This window comes from Eretmochelys imbricata, chromosome 3 (genome assembly GCF_965152235.1).
Source record: "Eretmochelys imbricata isolate rEreImb1 chromosome 3, rEreImb1.hap1, whole genome shotgun sequence".
NCBI lineage: Eukaryota > Metazoa > Chordata > Testudines > Cheloniidae > Eretmochelys > Eretmochelys imbricata.
In genome coordinates, this window is record NC_135574.1 from 165,461,018 (window position 1) to 165,481,017 (window position 20,000).

General features: G+C 42.5%; 1 protein-coding gene across 1 annotated transcript in view; it reads right to left on the reverse strand.

Moving 5' to 3' along the window:
• PROX1 (prospero homeobox 1) overlaps window positions 1-20,000 on the reverse strand; it is a 40,004-nt gene that overhangs the window by 5,522 nt on the left and 14,482 nt on the right. Inside the window, exon 3 of the mRNA XM_077811952.1 lies at window positions 19,648-19,842. Within this exon, the coding sequence (XP_077668078.1) occupies window positions 19,648-19,842 (195 nt within the window). The remainder of the gene's footprint in view (window positions 1-19,647; window positions 19,843-20,000) is intronic.

The window sequence follows — 20,000 nt, forward strand, 5'->3', positions numbered from 1 at the left end:
ACCCTAGGAAAGGAGGCAAACAGTTGAAATACTTTACCGAGCATTCATTCACCCTTGTACGCACATGATTCCTCTAAACAAACTCTCCTATCCCTGATGTTTGTTAAGTAAATATTGATCAAGGAGACACATATCTCCTGACAGCCATGGCACAAGCTGGGGACTTTTACTGTAGGCAGAGTGGACTTAAATGGATAAACTCAGATGCTTCAGAATATCCGCAGCGAGATTATTCAATTAAAAAAAACCCAAGGAGTGAGATATTAGATGATACCACTTTCCCCTTCTAGGAGTACCATGGCTTGTTTCTCAGAAACACTGAACCTCTAGGTGAGAAAGAACCTGCTTCCAAACATTACTAAGCAAGGAGCAGTACAGCTTATGACACAGGCAACAAAATGTCTTGATACTTGTCTTTCTTACCAGCTGATACATGGATATGGATATTGCATGTAATGAGTAAGAAGTCCATCCTCACCACCCTCACCCAGTATGTGTACATAGCTACCATGAAGACCAAGGGGCAGATCCTCAGCTGGCTTCAATGGAGCTGTGGCAATTTACGCTAGCTGAGGAGGCTCTGCCTTTAACTGATCTGTGCATGAAGGAGGAGAAACACAGTAAGACATCTTGGGCCATGTTCTGCCACCCTTATTCAGGTCGAGTAATATCTTATTCCTTGAATAGTCCCATTCGTCTCAGGAAGATAAGGTACTACTCCTCCTGCGTGAAGGTGGCAGAATCAGGCCCTGTTATGCACATGCATATGTGCTCGCCCAATGTAGATTTGTTGAACAAACAAAGGATTCTAGTTAGGTTTCAGAAAAATATTAGTAAAATCAACAGGAGATTAATGGCTTAGTTTATATTAAATTTTCAATGACAGTTAATAGGAATCATTGTTTATTAAACTGCCAAAAACTGAACTAACATTAGAATTACTTATGTGCTTCTTAGATCAGATTTTTAAATCCTCTTCAGAGTTTAAGGCATGAAGCCTTTGACCTGTGCTGCGGGAGTCTTTAAAACTTTTTATCTGAAAATTAGAAAAAAAAAGATCAGAGACTTTAAAAACCTGTTCCTGTGTTTAGAAGTACCAAGCCCAATACAACATTCTAATATTGTAACAGCTTCAGACAACTGCTAGGCTGCACCGAACGAATCTGAAGATTCTTCAGACAGGGACAGCTGGGCTATGCTTGAAACCTTTTCTCGTACTGTCTACGTCTAGTCTGTGTTAGACTTCAGGTCCATTTTTATGATTAGATTAGCCATACTGTACCTAAAGATTTTGCCTGTGGTCTGACCAAAGTATTGTGCCAGTGTCTGGAAGTGTGTCATATTACTAATGTTCCAAGAGTAAACACACTTGTAGGAAACAGCTATAGTTCAAGGCCACACTTAAAAAAATAAATGTTTCATCAGTCTTAGCAATGGAACAAATGGCAATAACACTCTGTATCATATTTTACAAAGCTTCAAAAGAACAATGTCCTGTTGAGTGAAATTCAGTAGCATTCTGTAAACATTAATTTAAGGAAATCAATAGGCTCTGTGAGCTAAAGGCATATTGCAAGATAAACTGGCTGGAGTGCTACTCTGTCAAACAGATTTTAGTTTTCTCGGGTAGATAAAGACGGTTTCAAAATGGGGTAACGTGTTGCAACCAAGGTTTGAAAACTATGTGGCCTTCAACAGCCTGCTTGTTCCTACTACAAAGCTGGATAAACATACTTTAAAAATGATAAGATTGGGTCAGGATTGATTTTGCTTTCAAATTTTATATAAAGTAGAATTCTTGGTGTGTGTGTGGGGGGTTGTTTCTTTAAAGTCTAATTATGAGCAGAAATAAATAAGTGCAGCACAGACCACTCAAGATGTCAGCCTGCCAGGGAGAGGTTAAATTATCCAGAAAGACAGCAGTGGGTTGTTTTTTTTTCAGTAGCAGGACTTTACGGATTTAAAAAATATCTTTATTCATGCCGACCTGGTGAGCAACAAGTCGTTTTGCCAAATAGAAAAGCCAAAATCTCTAGTGGACTTGGGATCAGAGGTCTTCAGCTGGTGAAAGCTGCTCACGTTGCAGAGCTGCACCCCCCCAAGGCCACGCTAATGGGAGGTAAACAGGTTAGAGGGGGTGAGCGGGAAGCTGGCTAACGTCTCGAGTTGGATGATCTATACAGTGGTAGCAGTGAGGGGCTCCACAGGGAGCTTCTTAACCCAAAGAGAAGGTGTAAACGGTATCTATTAGACCCTCTCCAGGATTAAGAGTCTGCCGTCGAGGGAGTACTCTGGGTGTGCACAGTTCCAAAGGAAACAGCTTTTTAAGTGTGACTCCCCACCCATCACGTACGACATGGCTGCTACTCACGTGGCTGAATCTGCCACCGAGTGTGGAAATGGCCAACCAATTCTTCCGAGCCCCTTGCAGTCAGAGATAAAGCCCGCACGTCCCACCCTTTGCAGATGGCACCCCTGTGTGCTTATGCATCCAGTGAGATTCTTGGACCGAATCTTACTGGGCTGCCGCCGCCGCTGCTTGTTATAGCAAACAAAGAGGCTTGCGTTGCTTGTACTATATGCCCACACTTGTCTGATTTGCCCACCTATTCTCTCTCATTGCATTCTCACACTCTCTGCTCTTTGGGACTGGAATGGGTTGTATGACTGATTGTTTTGTCTTTCTTATAGGTGTGTGTATAGCACCTAGCACAATGGGCCCCACAATACAAATACAAAATAACCAGACTCCTCAAGCTCCTGAGGAAGAAGGTGCTGAGTGAAAACGATGAGACTCCCCTTGCTGCAGCATTTGGCCACATTTCCTCCATTCCACTGCCCCCAACAACAGTGCCAGGCGGCAGGTTTGGCAGCCAAATCCTGTGTTTCCGCTGTCTCCTCCATGCTGAGTTTCGGACTCCCTACTCCTTTCCAATCCACTCGCCTGCAGCTCTATCTGGAATACCCCTGAGCCACTGCAAAGATGGGGGTCAACCAAAAGTTAATGCTGCCTTAGGTTGCGTGAATTTTTAGGCAGGATGGAGGGGAGATTGTAGCTACCTTCACCAGCCCCTCCCTATTTGTGGTTCCCTGGGGCTGCAGAGGGACCCCTAATAGGACAAGCTGCATGGTACCATGGAGGCAGACCCTACCTTTCTGAATGGACTGGGGCAGATCTATCCACAGAGCATGCCCTCTGCAGTGCAGGGAACAAGAACTGGCCTCGTACAGTTTGTAGCTGTAAAGTGTAGATTTCTGTCACTACCAGGTGAATGCTGCTCAAAGCAGTGCTCCTTTGCTATCGGTTTTCTTGTTTTTCCAGAGTAGCTGGTGGAGTGCATTGCCTTTGCCCCGACTCCTCCTACATTTTTCAAACCACCACCCTCTTTTCTGGAGGAAGTAGAACGGCTGCGTGGGCCCATCTTTGTGCTGTGAGTTGGTGTGGCAGCATACCAAGCAGGAGGCATTGGCTTACACAGAGAATTTGGAGGCAGGTTTTGGAGTAAGTTGCTACACTTTTTGGCGTGCAAGCTGGGGCAGCATATGGCCCAGTGTTCTCAGTTTAAGTCTGACACTTAACATTATTTAACAGTTTCTGCGTTAGGTGCTTTATAAGGTAAAGGAAATTAACAATTTTCAGCTAATTAGATCACTCAATTGGCTGAACATTCTGGACCCCTCTTAGGAAAAAAACAGGTTGGCTCAGGCCATGGAAAGGCTAATGTTGATTCCATTATCATTTATGAGGAGCGGGAGATATTTGGAAAGGGCATTTTTATTTTAAAAATACAAATGAATAATACTTAAATTATTGGGCACATCATTTCCCCAAGTCGTCTCCTTTTCTCAGATAAGGGTGGAGCTCGGCACTAATCTCAGTCACTTCTTCACTGGAGGCGGCACGGGGTACCTCATGGCAGTCTGGAATCCACACTAGCATTGCCTTCAGTCTTTGAGTCTCACTCAAATTTGCGCCTGCAGGACTTTCAGTGTAAGTGTTTCTGTAGATCAGCAATGGTAATAATTCATTCGCTTATCGAGATGTGAAAAGGGACTAGAACAGGGGTTCTCAAACTGTGGGTCGGGACCCCAAAGTGGGTGGTGACCCTGTTTTAATGGGGTTGCCAAGGCTGGCTTAGACTTGCTGGGGCCCAGGGCCGCATTGCCTGGGGCTGAAGCTGAAACCCTTGGGTTTCAGCCTTGGGAGGCAGAGCTCAGGTTACAGGCCCCCTGGCTGGGGCTGAAGCCCTTAGGCTTCCCTCCTGTGACCAGGGGCAGTGGGGCTTGGGCTTTGGTCCCTCCACCTTGGGCAGCAGGGCGTGGGTGGGCTCAGGCTTCAGTCCCCGTCCCCCCCAGGGTCGTGTAGTAATGTTTGTTGTCAGAAGGGGGTCACGATGCAATGAAGTTTGAGAATCCCTGGACTAGAATCCCAGTGTGTGCTTCCTTCTAGCACTGAGCGCACCTAGCTAGTGGTGGGAAACAGCCACAGCGATCTAGAAACACTCCACATTTGTGGGCACTGTGTTCCTCTCCAGCTGGGAGACTCATTTGGGACAAATATCGCAGTGATTTCAATGTGGTCACCCTCCCCAGCACCGTGACCCTCATGCCAGCATCACAGGGGCTCCTGTGGTGTAGTGGTGTTGAAGGGGCAGAATTAATGCTGGAATGCTGACGCTAGTGATTAGTGCCCCAGCTGCTATTACAGAGAAGCAAAGAGTTCTTGCTCCAAGTTTGTAAGGGTTTGAAAAAGAAAAATTATGGAGACGCAGGGTTTTTTTTTTTAAATTTTGTTGCTTACTGCTGCATTTGTATTCCTTCCTAACAAACTATCAATAAAACACAAACCTGAACAAACCCTTTAACGCACAGCCCTACAATCATTTTAAAATGCCTGGCTGAAGTGAGGCTCAAACCCCTCCCCCACTCCCATGCAAAGGTGTTGAGGCATTAAACCTGGACCACGATGCTATTAGTAATCCTGATGCCTCCACCACAGCTTATAGCAGGGGAAAGAAAGCCTTGCTCTCACAAGGAAGGGAAGGGACAGAGGGAGTGCTGAGATGTCTGATAACATCAGAGAAGCAAAAGTGGTGGTGCAGTGAAAATGGATACTGTGGAATACACTAGATTTAATCATTTACATTTAAATGAAGCTTTTTCACATAGGAGTCCAAAGTACTTTACAGACTCCACATAGGGATACAATACATAGCACACAGATACGAAACTGATATGTACATTTCACGGGCCATGGATGGATGGATAGAGCAGCTATTCTATAATGCAACATCCCTTCCATCTAGAACGGACCTATTTGGGACCCGATTCCCATTTAGCAATATGGGAAAGGCAGGGTAGTCCTGACCCCCTGACATCTATTTCCGACCCCCACCCCGGGAATCTTCTCCCCCAGTTGAGAACTCATGAGACAGAGGAATACTTTACCCACCCCCACTGAAATGCAGTCATGCCATGGTGTGGTGCAAACATTTTAAACATAAAAAAATACTGAAGTTTCAAACAGACAAAAGAGGATCTTAAATTACAATGATTTTGATCTCTCACCTCTTAAAATATGCAAATTCCTTCCCTCTCCCTGCTCCTCCAGACCAACATCTCTAAAACATTTTACTTCCAGGCTATCAAGTTGCATTCTGGAGAATTTTTCATTGGTTTTCCTGATGAGTTAGAAGTATGCGAGTATAGGGATTTACAATGGATAGCTCTTTACCTACTGCATCATTAATAGCACTGTAATAGTAAGGAAAAATCACTAATGAATTCCTATAGTTTAAGATGTTTTGGGGCCTAATATATGTTGGGGAGTAAAAGGAAAAAGTATATGCATGGTTACTTTACACGCACAAAGCTGCGTTAACCTCCCCTTGAATGAGAAATAAAACCAATAAATCCACGACTGTTCTGACTTACTGCCCCTTTAGCTCAGCCCCATTGTGACTAAACATGATCTGCTTTCAGCGGGATCGCCTACAATGCCGGGCAATGTTATATACCATGCTGCCAACTTCTGACAGGTACTGGACACCTGTGCCCAGAAGAGTGAATATGAGGTTGAGGCTGAACACTCAATTCAGGCTCCCTTGCAGTAGCTGCAAATAGGCCGCTCACAGGTTTTCTGGGACAGTAGCAACACAGGAGTGTTTTGTACTGGGACAGAGAGGGCAGGTGACAGGGCCTGGATGCAGAAGAACATGTGCCTCTTTCGCCAATAACAGGCCCCTGCACAGATCTATTACCATGCACAGGGGAATTCTGCTGCGGGAGCTGGTGGATAAAATCAGAGTGCACAGTTGAAAGTGCTTTTGCAGCATGTGTAATAGGTACACCTCTTTGTAGTGTGGGTACCCTACTGTCACTACGCTGGCCAGTATTTGGCTTAGTGGATGGATCTTTAACACTGCAGTAACACATCAAATGTTTATATCCCTCCATTTACAGAGTACATATTACATGGCATAAAACCCTAATATAGGCACTCCTGGCAGTTCTGCCCAGAAAAATGAGAAAATATTTGTAATCTGTTTTTCCTTTGGTCTATCTAGGAATTAAATCCCAGGCCCTGAAATGGCCCTTTTTTGTCTTAGTATGTGGGGTTTGGGGGCAGGTGGTCTGTAATCAGCTGGGCAGGGGAATGTCTGGAGTGGAAGGAAAATGTGCCTGTGTCCTTGCTCAGAATACGGGTGGGGGCCATGCCTGGGTAGGGGGAGTGAAGCAGAGCTTCACCTCCCCATGACACCATTGAACAGTTGGGAACGGGGGATGAAGGGGGGAGAAGGGGAGGAAGCTGATTGGCTCCAGTGAACCCATGTGTTCAAGCATTCCTGGGCACCCAGCAGCCAGGCTTGCTGCGGAAAGCTGCCCCAGCCACTCTGCCCTGTAGATGGTGCAGTTGTCCAAGCTGGGTTTCCAGGGCTTGCTGTAGGTCTAAGATATTTGGGGTCAGAAAGGAATATTTTCTTGCTGGGCAAGACTGGCAGGGTATTGGTGGCTTTTTCCACCTTCCTCACAGCACCCTGGAGAGCTGGTAGGGGGATAAAGACAAGGGAGGCGACACTTCAAAATAAATAAATAAAAGAGGCTGGGAGTAATAAATGTTATTGCAACTTGTGGCTGGTGCCCAATGCAGATAAGAAGCTTTAAGGAGACAGCTCCTCAGGTAAACGCAAGCACATGGCCCAGGGATTGGTGAATCTGTGAGGCGAGAGGAGGTCTGAAGTCTTCACAGACTGAGCTTCCCCTCATCTGTCCCCTCATTGCTCCTTGCAGGAGGAAGGCGATGGGATTCTGCATTGGGCTGAAAAGGGAACTGAATAGCAGGGGTTTGGCTAAGACAAGCAGCCCATATTGCTTGGTTCCATGGCCTGAGGCCACTCAATGCCTCCCCACCAAGGCCCAACTGATGCCTGCTAGTTAAAAGCCTCTCATTTAATATTAAAGTTAATAAAGTTGTGACCTGCTGCTTTAAATCCATTCACATGTCTAAGTCATCATTCTCCTGCAAGTCCTGATCAATGCAGCAGTCTGTCTGCTTGGCAACGCATACTGCCCTGGTCCTCTGCTCTGTACACTGGTTCCCTATTAAATACAGAATTGAGTTCAAGGTCAAACTCCTCCACTGGTCTGGCTTTAGCTACCTGAGAGACCATCATGACAGCTCTGTTTACATTGGGACCTTTTAAATATCCACCCCTATGGGGAGGCTCATGAGTTCAGGAGGTGGAACTTTTATAATAAGCTGGTCCTCACCAAGGGAACGGACCCCCCAGAAGCTAAGAATGACCGTGTACCTCACACTGTTCAGAACGAAATGGAAAACTTATCTGTTTAACTTCGCTTTCTCTCAGTAAGCTCTTCCAATAGTGCCTTTCTCTCTCTCACACACACATGCTAATTGAGCTAGTCCTCGTACAAGCTGGCAAGGAAGAGAGAGAGATTGTTCTTCCTCTTATTAAATACTTGGCAGGTGCTCAGGTACTATAGTGATGGGGCCCACGTAAGCACCTAGATACCTGATTCTCCAGCTGCGGTGATAGCCTTAGTGTTGTTTTTCTTAATCTTGTAGGGAAATGTTGCCGCTTTAATATTATATCAACGTACTATGGCTTCATTTTTATAGGCTCTATTATTTCTTGTACTGGTACATGGTACGGGCCTTTCATGGACATCATTGATAATGGTTTTGCCCAGCAATCACCTCCTCATGGCCTCATAATGGGCGGGGACCCATGGACCTATAACTAGAGGGAATCGTGTCCATACAGGATATTGCTTGAAATAATGGTGCTATGATGATCTCATACTATGATGACATAAGAATGGAGTCACAATAAACTTGCAACGCTGTTGCTTTACCATCTCAATCATGCCTGGCATGTGCTTTGTAACAGGGCAGGGGGCACAGAGGGCAGATGTGTCAGAGGGAGGTGTTGACGTCGTTTATGATGATGCAGAGTCGCGCTCGTGGTTTTCAAAAGTTATAGAAATTAGCCGCGCTGAATGATTAGTTTTGCTATTTCCCAAATGCACCACAGTGCCATTTCACAAACTAGTGATGATGCCATTAAATACTTGACACACTTAGGGATAAAAGTTCAAAGACCTACAGGGGAGGAGCATGCATTAAAGTCAAAGGGAGTCATACAGTTATAACAAGGGCCCTACCAAATTCATGGATTTTGGTCAATTTCACCGCCATAGGATTTTAAAGATTGTAAATTTCATGATTTCAGCTATTTAAATCTGAAATTTCATGGTGTTGTAATTGTAGGGATCCTGTCCCAAAAAAGGAGCTGGGGGGGCAGGGTTCGCAAGGTTATTGTAGGGGGGGGTTGCAGTACGGCTACCATGACTTCTGCACTGCTGCCTTCAGAGCTGGGCAGCTGGAGAGTGGCGGCTGCTGGCCGGGAGCCCAGCTCTGAAGGCAGAGCCACTGCCAGCAGCAGCGCAGAAGGAAGGATGGCCTGGTCTGGTATTGCCACCCTTCCTTCTGCACTGCTGCTGGTGGGGGACTGCCTTCAGAGCTGGGCACCTGGCCACCAGCCGCCACTCTCCGGCTGCCCAGCTCTGAAGGCAGCACAGGATGGCATGGTAGGGTATTGCCACCCTTACTTCTGTGCTGCTCGTGGTGAGGCGCTGCCTTCAGAGCTGGGCACCTGGCCAATAGCCACCCAGCTCTGAAGGCAGTGCGGAAGTAAGGGTGGCAATACCGTGACTCTCTAAAATAACCTTGCAACCCCCCCGCAACTCCCTTTTGGGTCAGGACCCCCAACTTGAGAAACACTGGTCTCCCCTGTTAAATCTGTATAGTATATGGGAAAAGCACACAAGAGACCAGATTTCATGGGGGAGACCAGATTTCACGGTCTGTGACGCATTTTTCATGGCTGTGAATTTGGTAGGGCCCTAGGTATAGCTGCGTGCAACTCAGTGAAAATGTATTAGCTGTGTGAGTCTCTCGCTGTGTGTATGCAGGGGAGTGTTAACATACATTACAGATAAAGAGCGAGAGCCTCCAAAGCTAGGTCTATATTTAATTTTTAGTCTTCTAAAACTGTAAAAAAGAGTTCTATAAATTAATATTTATTTAAAAACTGAAAACTTCATCTGAGTTGACACTAATATTACATAAGGCCAGATTCTCAGCTGGCATGGATCAATGTAGCTCCATTGACTTTTGGAGCTAATTTACACCAGCTGAAGATCTCACCCCAAGTTTAAATATGATGTGAGTGAGTTAAACCCAGGAAAATGGATGGTTATAACAGAGTAGCTAATCCACCTGCTTAAAAGCAGCACTATCCACTCTGTTATGTGATTTGTGTAGAACAGCTCCGATAAAGTTTCGAGGAGAAAATGGTTGCCTTGGTTTTTATAATCATGAAGTATAGAACATGCCAAATTCTTTAATATGAAGCTGTGGTAAGAACACACTTTGCATTTAGGAATCCTCCATCAGTTAGACAGTGATTGCAAGAATCGTTCCCTGTTCACAATTCAACACTACTTTCCAAAAAGTTTTGAATGAAACATAGTTAACATGTAATGTAAAAAAGACTGGAGAAAAATCGTGTGACATAACTATTACCTGATACCAATAGTAGGAACGTACATCTAGACCTAACACACAATTAATTGGTTCCTCCCCGTAACTGCGAGTTTGAAATGTTTCTAGTCTACTTATTTGCAGGGATGAATGAAAAGTCATAAAGGTTGTGAGGGATCAGTTTGGGCTGAAAGGGATTACAAACTAGGATGATCTGGGAGAAATGAGGATATATAGACTTTAGTTTCACCTAGGAAAATGGAAAACAGGGAAGAACTAGGAAGATAAATAAAGGCTCATCATAGACACAAAAGAACAGAGCAAAAAAGAAGCCTGGTTTTGGGCATTCTTGTCTGGCAAGGAGGCAGGCAGTAAGGCTAATGAAGCATTTGTGATATGGGACGTATGCCAGCGTAACAAAGAAGATGTGCATCAGCTCTGCAGATGTGCCAAAGCCCCCAGAGCAAAATAATGACATAATCACCATCAGTGTCACAGACCAGACTGTACACAAGGTGACATGGGAGAGAATAAATAAGAGTCTTTAGAGGCCTGTAGTACACACAGAGGAAGAAATAGCCGTTCCTCACTACTGCCACCACCCCAAGAGAGTTGAGTGATGTGGGGTATAATGTGTGCAGCTACCAAAAGAAATCTTGAATTGTGCAAGGCTAAAGCACTATAAATTGGAGCTTTTCTCAGTCTCCAGTTGACGTTTCAATTCCCCATACCCCTTGTTGAATGCAAAATGAAATGGCAGTAGGAGTCTGAAGAGTTTGCCAATTTTGGGAGGGGGGAGGAAGAGAAGGAAAGGACAAAAAGAAGGGGGTATCAGTAAATAATTGTAAAAAACAGAGCTGGAACTATCTCTGGCTTTCCCCCAAAATAATGTTACAAACTCAAACAAGGAGAGGTATATATTTTGGTTCATCACCCTCCATGAACGAAGCTAGAAAAGCAAAAGCACAATATTTTGCACATTAAAACACAAGATTATTATTTGATTGATCAGGAATAAAATAGTTCTAAGGGCAATTCAGTACTTAACATGTTATTGCAGTGGGGAGTAATCTGAAAAGCTTCAAGTAGCCTTAAAACACCTAACAGCTCTTTCTGCATAAGGTGCTTGCCTTGGTACAGATGTCTGGTTGTGTGGGTGGTTTTTTTGTCAAATTTTTTTGTTACTTTTGTCGATTTTTAAACATCTGTTTGAGAAAGTGAAACAACACTGGGAAGCAATCTAAGGACCCAATCTGGCAAACAATTATCAACAAGAGTAGCTTTACTCAAAAAGCTAAGGGTCTTCTCATATGCGTAAAGCTCCTAAAGTGCAGGACTGTTTGCAGGATCAGCCCCTATCAGAGTAGCTCAGAACAAAGAACTGGCTTCACCAGTGTCCCTTTTCATCGCTTCTAATGAAAGATTCATAAGAATAACTTTAATTTTTTATGACCGTTTTTGCATTACTGTATTAGCTGTGTGTACCTCATATGCAGTTTCTTCTTAAATACAGAAAACCTGTTGCAAACTGCATTGCACAACTTAATCAGTATAATAATTGATTTTGGTTGCTCTGTAGGTCTCCTTAACATGAAAAAAGTGCCATGGAGCCCAGAAAATATTTTGATGAGGTTATTCTTCTTTAACTCATATAGTTATGTCTATGAAGAGCATTGCTACTATTTTTGTAAATTAAAAACCTCCCTAATTTGCTAGTTAAACTGTTCAGCAGAAGAATGATTGTATTTGTCTTTTTTGGCTTCACCCTATTAACTGGAACAGTAACGTAACGATTGTTAATAAACAGCTTTAATTTGACCGTACTTCTCGCATATCTGCTAACTGCACCATATCTTTGTTTAGCATATCATTAGGGAAAACAAAGAGGCATGTATGTAATTTTGTTCTGTTGTATATGAAGTTTAATAATTATGCCACAGAGGATTCTAATTTAATCACAGAAGGGGCAACAATATTAATAATCTGTTAAGAAAACTCTAGCTTCTTTGCACTTTGAAGTTATTGGCATTGTAATAGGTTTTTTGTTTTTTTAAATGGACAAGTGTTTGTTTCTGTTGGCACTTACACCAATGTTTTCTTTTATGGATATTCCATTAAGCATCCTTCTCCCCTCTCAAAAATCAATGCTTGTTTTGGGCAGGGGAGGAGGAAATTGATCAAAGCTGATATGGAGAGAAAATTTTTCAGGTATTGACCAAAATTTCCCCGGAATTATTTGATGATAATTTTTTAATCTTCCATTCAAAGAAAAAATAAGAGGGTCTGAAAAAGTTTTTAATTAGCTAAATAGCTGTGTAATCTAGATGAAATAAACATGCTAGTTTGAAAAGATTGTTAGAACTTTTTCAGCCATTTAATCCGTAGATGGCTGAATACAATATGTTCCACAGAAAGATACAACCATCACCAGCAGCTGTTAGAAGAGAGCTTGCTCTCTGCTCCTATTGATAACCCTTTGTGGAATGAAGAAAAAGAGCTGAGGGAAGGAGAACTGAATGTCAGACAATAGACATCGCTACACACGCTGTCTCTGAACTTTCCTCATCTCTGAAGGACAATTAATTATGAAGGCCTTTGGGGTAGGTCGGAGCAAGGGAAAACCTACTGCTGGCCCAGCACTCCAGCCGCTATCTCTGTGTTTGTTAAATGGTTGTGCCTGTTGGGGAACCAGAGTAGCAGCCACCAAAATAGCCAATAGATCATTTAGGAAAAAAAGAGCAAAAGATTTTTTTTTTTTTTAATGTGTGGCTGTCCTTGTATAATTCTATTCTCACTGTGAAATCATCCATACACAAAACACAAGGACAATTTTTTTTTTTTTTTTAGAAGAGCCACAGGGTAGGTTACAGTCAGAAACGGCCGCTCAGTGGTGTGTTAAAAAGGATGGTCTTTTCACCAAATCATTTCACAGAGGCAAAACAGACAAACACAAAGAGTTGAAACTTTTTCTGCTACATTAAATAGAGTAACTGATAAGGTCAGACATATGATACCTAAAGACATGAATCTGTGAACTCTTGAAGTCAAAGGACTTCTCTGTGCAAAGGAACAATCTTTCAAAGGAAATAGATCATAGAACTCCACTGAATCCCCTTTAAACTTTATGAAGCAGGAGGAGAAAAAGCTCTAAGTAGGGAAGCTTGACAGAAGAGCCTTGAACTATTTTCTGAAGGAAAGATGAGACCCTCCCTAGGCTGTCACAAAACATCTTTTTTTTTCTAAAGGCTCTTCTGAACTTTGATATGTGCCAAGACACCGCTATTGAAAGCTGTATAATTATGTGCTATAGCCACTGTAGAAAATGCTTTGTTCATCTCAACAAAGAACAATAAGCAAAGTAAAGTGACATTACACTGTATCTTTTTCTTTAAGAATGTCGAGAAAGGTCACGGTATGTTATAACTAATAAAGCTGTTGAGTAAGGAGGTTTAAAGTTGATCTTGCTGTGCTTAAATGTAACCCAATGACAAAAAGGCAGAGGGAGCTAAAATGTAATGACGTTTAAAAAAAAAACAACAGATAAAAAAATCAATGGGCCAGCCTCATTATACCAATGAATATCTTGATCCTAAAGGAGATAAATATAAAAATGAAGTGTAGTTGTGAGATAGAGTTTTCGTCTCCAAGCTTGGTGATTTCTCTCTTCAAGTTTCCCTTCAAGTTGTAGTTTGCAATTCAACTCAACAAGAAGCGGATTAACGAGTAGCAACTAAATGGTACGTACAATGCTTGCACATTCTATAGGCACATGAATTTTGTCACTTAATTTACAAATAAATTTCATCTCCTGTGAAAGTGGCAAGGGAAATAGAATTCTTTCACAAAAGAGTCTCCTCAAGAGGTTTTCTTCTTTTTAAACAAAAAAGCCCTGGGACGTCAATGAAAACAATTAAGAGACCAGTATGTCTAATGAAATTTCTCTTTTTGTGAGGGGTGGGGGGAATCTCTCTAAATACGTGTGCTCCAATTTTCCTTGAAAGGAATTATGACAATAATAAACCTTTCCTACAATACTTGTTATTCACAAACTGCAAAATAAGTTTTCTATTCTCTTGTTGCATATCATAAGGAATAAGTCCTCTGCCTTTTTCTTTCTTTTGAGAAAGGTCCTGGTATGCTATAACTGCTGAGTAAGGAGGTTTAAAGTTGAATAGAAAGCCAGGGGAGAGTAATATGTAAAGAAGACTGTTGTCACTTGCTTCTGGTAACACCTTAGAAAGGTCCAGGTTGCCTCTGTGCAGCATCTCAAATAGATGAAGGGGCAAGCTAGAAGTTTGCAAATAATAGCGCCTGCTTTCCACTTATACTAGGGCCACTTTACATTGCCCTAATTGTGTACAGGAGCCTTAAAGGGGGTATAAATCTTGCTTTAAAGCCCCTACAAGATTGCAAAAACACTGTAAAATTACCTTAGTGTAAATGAGAATCAGACATTAAAGGTTTAATTGCCCCTTTGATGCACATCAATTGAGGTCAAGAAGAGTCATGCTCATGCAAGTAGGAAAGAATATAGACTTCTAAAATGAGAATGTTAGTATCCAGGAGTTTCAAAAATTGCTATTTATTTAGGGTGCCCATTTGGAGATGCTTTAAATAGGCCTGATGTTCCGAGTATGGGTAGGACAGCACTTTTGGAAAATCAGGGCCCTTTAAGGTATCTCCAGTTGAGCACCCAAAAACTGAGGCACCCAAAAATCACTAGTCGCTTTGGAAAATTTGGGCCACTGGCATTTCTCTGAATTGTTCTTCTGATGCTTATGTAACCCACACACCTTCTGGGTGTGGTGTTCTGTCCCATCTAGTAGCACCAAGACCACTTAGAGAGAGAGATCAAATGAGTCTGCTCTACAGCCTTAGTTAACAGCCAGTTGGCTTTTAACTCATGTGGTAGAGGCTCAAGCATGAACTCCAGAGCTCCCCGGTTTGATCCCACTCACTGGGGTCTGTCAACGTTACACTTAGATATGTGTTTTCTTATTTTTTTTGTAAACAAACAAAAACAAACTCCCATTGATTTCACTGTGTATGTCTGTACTGCAATAAAACACCCACGACTGGCCCAGGTCAGCTGACTCAGACTCGCGTGGCTCAGGCTGTCGGGCTATAAAATCTCAGAGTACATGTCCGGGCTTGGGCTGGAGCCCAGGCTCTGGGACCCCATGAGTAGGGAAGGTCCTTGAGCTCAGGGGTCTACACTGCAATTTTATAGCCCCGCAGCCCAGGCCCCGCAAGCCTGAGTCAGCTGACCCAGGCCAATCGCAGAGGTTTTATTGCAGCGTATACATACCCAATGGGATTAATGTACAGTGTCAGCAATTAAGCAAGTGTGTCTTTGCAACATCAGGGTATTCATTAGGTTTTCCCTGACTTCATACCATTTTTACACATAAAGTGAACCTCTTAACCAGCTTTTTCAGTTTCTAAACAGACCATTGTACTTTGCAGACTCCTACATATAAATACACCATAACCAATGCTGTGCAAAAAAGGAATTTGTCACTTCATCCTTCATTGTAGAAGTATTACATATAGTTTATTCACAAAAATAATGCAACTTAGCAGAAGTTTCACTATTATGATCAACTTGCATATGTACCTCTGCAAGACTAGGTGAATTGCTGTGAAACAACATGCAAACAGAGCTCAGAGAAACAGTTTGCAACAGCTCACTTTGGTGTTTATTTGCTTGCTACACACAGGATGTCTTAGAAAAAGTAAGATGTAGGTGGAAGGGCAACAACCAGAATACCTAATGTTAGGGGAGAGGACTCTCCGGGTATGTCTCCACTGCAGTGTAAACCTGTGCTTAATCCCAGGCTCAAACCTACCCCACCCCTTGCATCTACATTGCAACTGCGCTAACCCTGAGTTTGGACCCAGGGTCCCAGGACTCTGCAAGGCTGGAGGGTCTGAGCTCGAGGTAAGCCAGGACCCAGAGGCTGAGCCCTACTGCTTTGCAGTGTAGACTTGGGTCCTGGGAGTCAGCCGGAAGCATCCCACCATTCCATGGGACAATTTTGCTAGTCCTCTCTATCCCAAAATCTGTAATCCACTCTACTGAAAGCAGAAGCAACCCCCCTTTGCAAACAGCACTGGCTCAGGTCCGCATTAACCCATTCTCTTCTGATCACCAATCTGCAAGTACCCTATCAGAGAGCTTCCAGGGTTTGCAATGGAGACTGAACCGATCAAGCAGTCTGCAAAGCAAGCTGCTTCCTGGTAAAATGCAGGGTGGGCAGTAAAGTTCTCCCACAATGCACGACTGTCCTACGGCTACAGCGGCTACATTTTGGGGGGAAGAGGGTGCTAGGAACTCTGGGATATAGTTACTTTGACTCAGGTCTGTGTACTTCAGTATGGTCGCCAATACTTTCAAGCATGGGATAGAAAAGTCATAAAATAGGGTTAAATACAATGCAGATGCACAGGGTTCCCTAACATGGGTCAACTGACTTGAGTCCCACTAAACCCAAGCTTACTTCTCAGTGTAGACATAACCTGAAATTTCAGAACTGAGAATGGGTCAGTCTCAGCCTCCTGAAGGGAAGTGAGAATGCAGAGTCCTGGGGAGACTATAATTCCTTTAATATATGAGAAAAATATAAAAAAAAGGAAAATTATACAAGTGAGCAGGAATGAAGGAGGAGTGAGAGCCATGGAGGAGCTGAAATCCAGGTGTCATCTGAAGGCCAACATTCTTTGCCTATTTTAAACCAAGTTGTGTTTCAACTTTTTGCCACTTTTACACCAATGGCTTGGTAATCTTCCTTGCCTACCAGTGTCCCACTATGGTTGTAACAATGAGCTCTGGTGATCTTATAGGTGTGGATTTTGAAGGGGAGTTAGGAGAAGTTCCTTTTTTAAAAAAAGTGGAATGGAATCTATATGGGGAACTGTACATGAATCTTAGTGACTGTATTCAGCAGTCAGATATCATTGTGCTGGGCTCCCTAGAAATACCATAGATATGGAGTGGCTCAGAAAGCTGTCATCTCTTTCTGACCTTCTGCTCCACCTACACTGCAATATATACATTATGGTTTAGGGAAGAAGGATGAACTGTTTTTCATTTGTAAAAAAAACTGCCCCAGGCAAAGAAGAAATCACCCTTTACTGAAGAAATCACATTTGCCATTTTTCTATCAGTCTGAATTTCCCTGCACAGCTATACTTACTGCATGTTCTGTTTCAATTGACCTTACAGGACAAAACAAATACAGAAACAAATCCATTCAACATTAAAAAAAAAAAAAAAGTCAGTCATTGTATCCTGCTGGAGGTGTTGTATCTATCTCTGGCGCTGAGCCACAAGGCTACAATGGCAAAGCTAAAATGATAGGACGTGTAGCTTGTTAAGCATCTTATTTGACTTTGCTAAAAGCAGACACTTCCAATGCACTATGAAGGGAACACAGTATCAGAGTTCCCTGAGCAAATTTGTGGCACAGTTTGGGATGAAGAACCAAATTCACCTGGTTTTATCACTTTTTCCCCTGTCTGTCTGGGTGTGTTAAAGTGTCTGTTGGCAAGTGAAACTCACACATAAAGGATCAAGGGTTAGGAAATGCGGTATAGGTGATTTAAGAAGAGCATACTATCAGACTTTAATCATATCAGAAGATCAGGAAAGCATCACTGAAATATGAGGAAGGAACTTTGATTATGTTAAATATGGCAAATGCTCAGCTTGCTAAATCCCTTTGGATCAAATTTCAGCATTACAGTACTTGTCCTTTTTGCTTTCTAGCTAGTGGGGGTGTGACTTGGCACTTATCAGGTACGGTTATAAGACTACATTGAAGATTGCACCATGCAGTTTAATGATCAGCTCATTTTTGGGTCTTTAGTGTGTGACAAACTCTAAATCAAGAAATGAGGTTCTAGGAAATTCATATTAGAATGGATAGATGAAGAGAGTCTTTTCCTACATGCTTGGGGAAAGGAGCATTTGAAGAGGCTCTTAGTTGTCTCCTGCTTAATTACTAGATCCCTTTTCAGAGATCTAATCTTTAGAAGAGGAGAGTTCAATCATTGGATGTGCATATAAAAACTTACCTCTGTATTACATGTGAGTCATGCATTCTCAGGATTTGAGAATTTCCCTTTGGTTAAAAAAGCTCTATATTTCTCAAAAAAAAAGTTAACTATATCCATTAAAACTACTACTTTAAACTAACTTTGTGACTAAAACATTGTAAAGCATTAATAAACTCCTTAGGCCTTAAGTATAAGCAAAACTATTGTAAAACAATGCAACCCGATTCAGTCTTCATGTGTTCAGCAATCCAAAATATGGTTGACAATAAAAGGTAGGAGAAACTAAACTAGCATTGGAAAATAAACATTAAAAAAGTTAGTGACACTTCATCTCACTGTTCCCTTATGTTTCTCCCATCTTTGTTGTATCTCGTTATGTACTTAGATGAACACTTAGGGGCAGGGACTCCCCTTTTTTATGTGTATGACAGTGAGCTAGGGGGCCTTGCTCCCTAATTAGGGCTTCTAGGTGCTTCCTCGATACAAATAATAAGTCTGGATATGATTCTCATATGTAACCACTGGTAAATCTTTCAAGGAACACCCTCCTCTCTCCTCTTTCTTCATCCTTCTTTACCATGTAAACTTTTGCCTTGAAAACTCTGCACACACAATGGATCGGGAAAGGCCTCAGAAAACCTTTGGTTAAAGACCTCTTCAAGTTACTTATAGATGCGGCGCTTAGATACTGTGGCAGTGGGTGGTATAGAAAATGCCCAAGAGAGATTTTGGACCAATGACTGTACTCCTTTTGCCAACAAAAGTCCCTTCGACTATGGCACATGGCCCCTTGTGTTACGTGGTACCAAGCAAAAGGTACAGGCAAAAACCAATGCATTGCCATTATACTTCATCACCAGGCAATGGAACTCCCACATCCTCCCCTCCCGCACTCTTCTTGAACTCATCATTACATCTGACTAGCTGAACAATGCAAAATGCCACCATCAGCACTGAGAAACATGCTACAGTGGCATTGCAGAGGGTCAGCATGTTAATGATAACAATAGGCTGCTGAGCCACCAGGTTGGCATGTAAACAAGAATCTTAATCAAAGCCACAAACCCATTAGAACAATAAATGGATACCAATTTCTTGTAATAATCATTTTACACCATAATTTTAAAAACAACAACAACAACAACAACAACAAATGCAGGTCACTTCTATAAATCAAAGAAGGGGACACAGAGGGTGACCTTTCACGAGTTTGATCAGACTGTTATGTAGCCTTCAAAGCAGGAAGTGATGACTTCTTTCTTTAAAGTTTCCCTAAAGGAAACTTCAAATAGTTGTAGCAGAGAAACTTATCAGAATAGCGAAAGTTTTATCTTTTGGCAAGTCTTGGCTAGACTTATGGATTCAGCTAACACAGCTAAACAGATTCATTAGCTTCATTCACAGATGTGAAACTGTACAGATTTGACAGATCGCCAAGACAATAAAAAATTAAACATATTTGGTTTTTTTAACTAATCATCTAGATTATAGATATATGCACAAAAATAAAGATCAGTGCCTACCTCAAAGTCATTTGCTTTATTGTAGTGCATGTTCAGAGCCCTGTATAGCTCGCAGTCTCTGGTTATAGACAGCTCTTCGGTACTTGTGACCCCATCGTTGATGGCCTGACGCGCATACTTCTCCATCTGAATGTAGTAAAACTCACGGAAATTGCTAAACCACTTGATGAGCTGAGAGGTAATGCATCTGTTGAACTGTTAAATTTAAATAGTGAGAAGGATAAGAACATTGACATTTTCCTTTCCTCCCCTCTTTTAACAGCATTCTTTTATCCCTCCCTCTCCACCATTGTTAAAAACTCAGGTTTCAATGCTTCTGAAACTGGGGTCTGGAGAAAGGCAAGAATATAGGA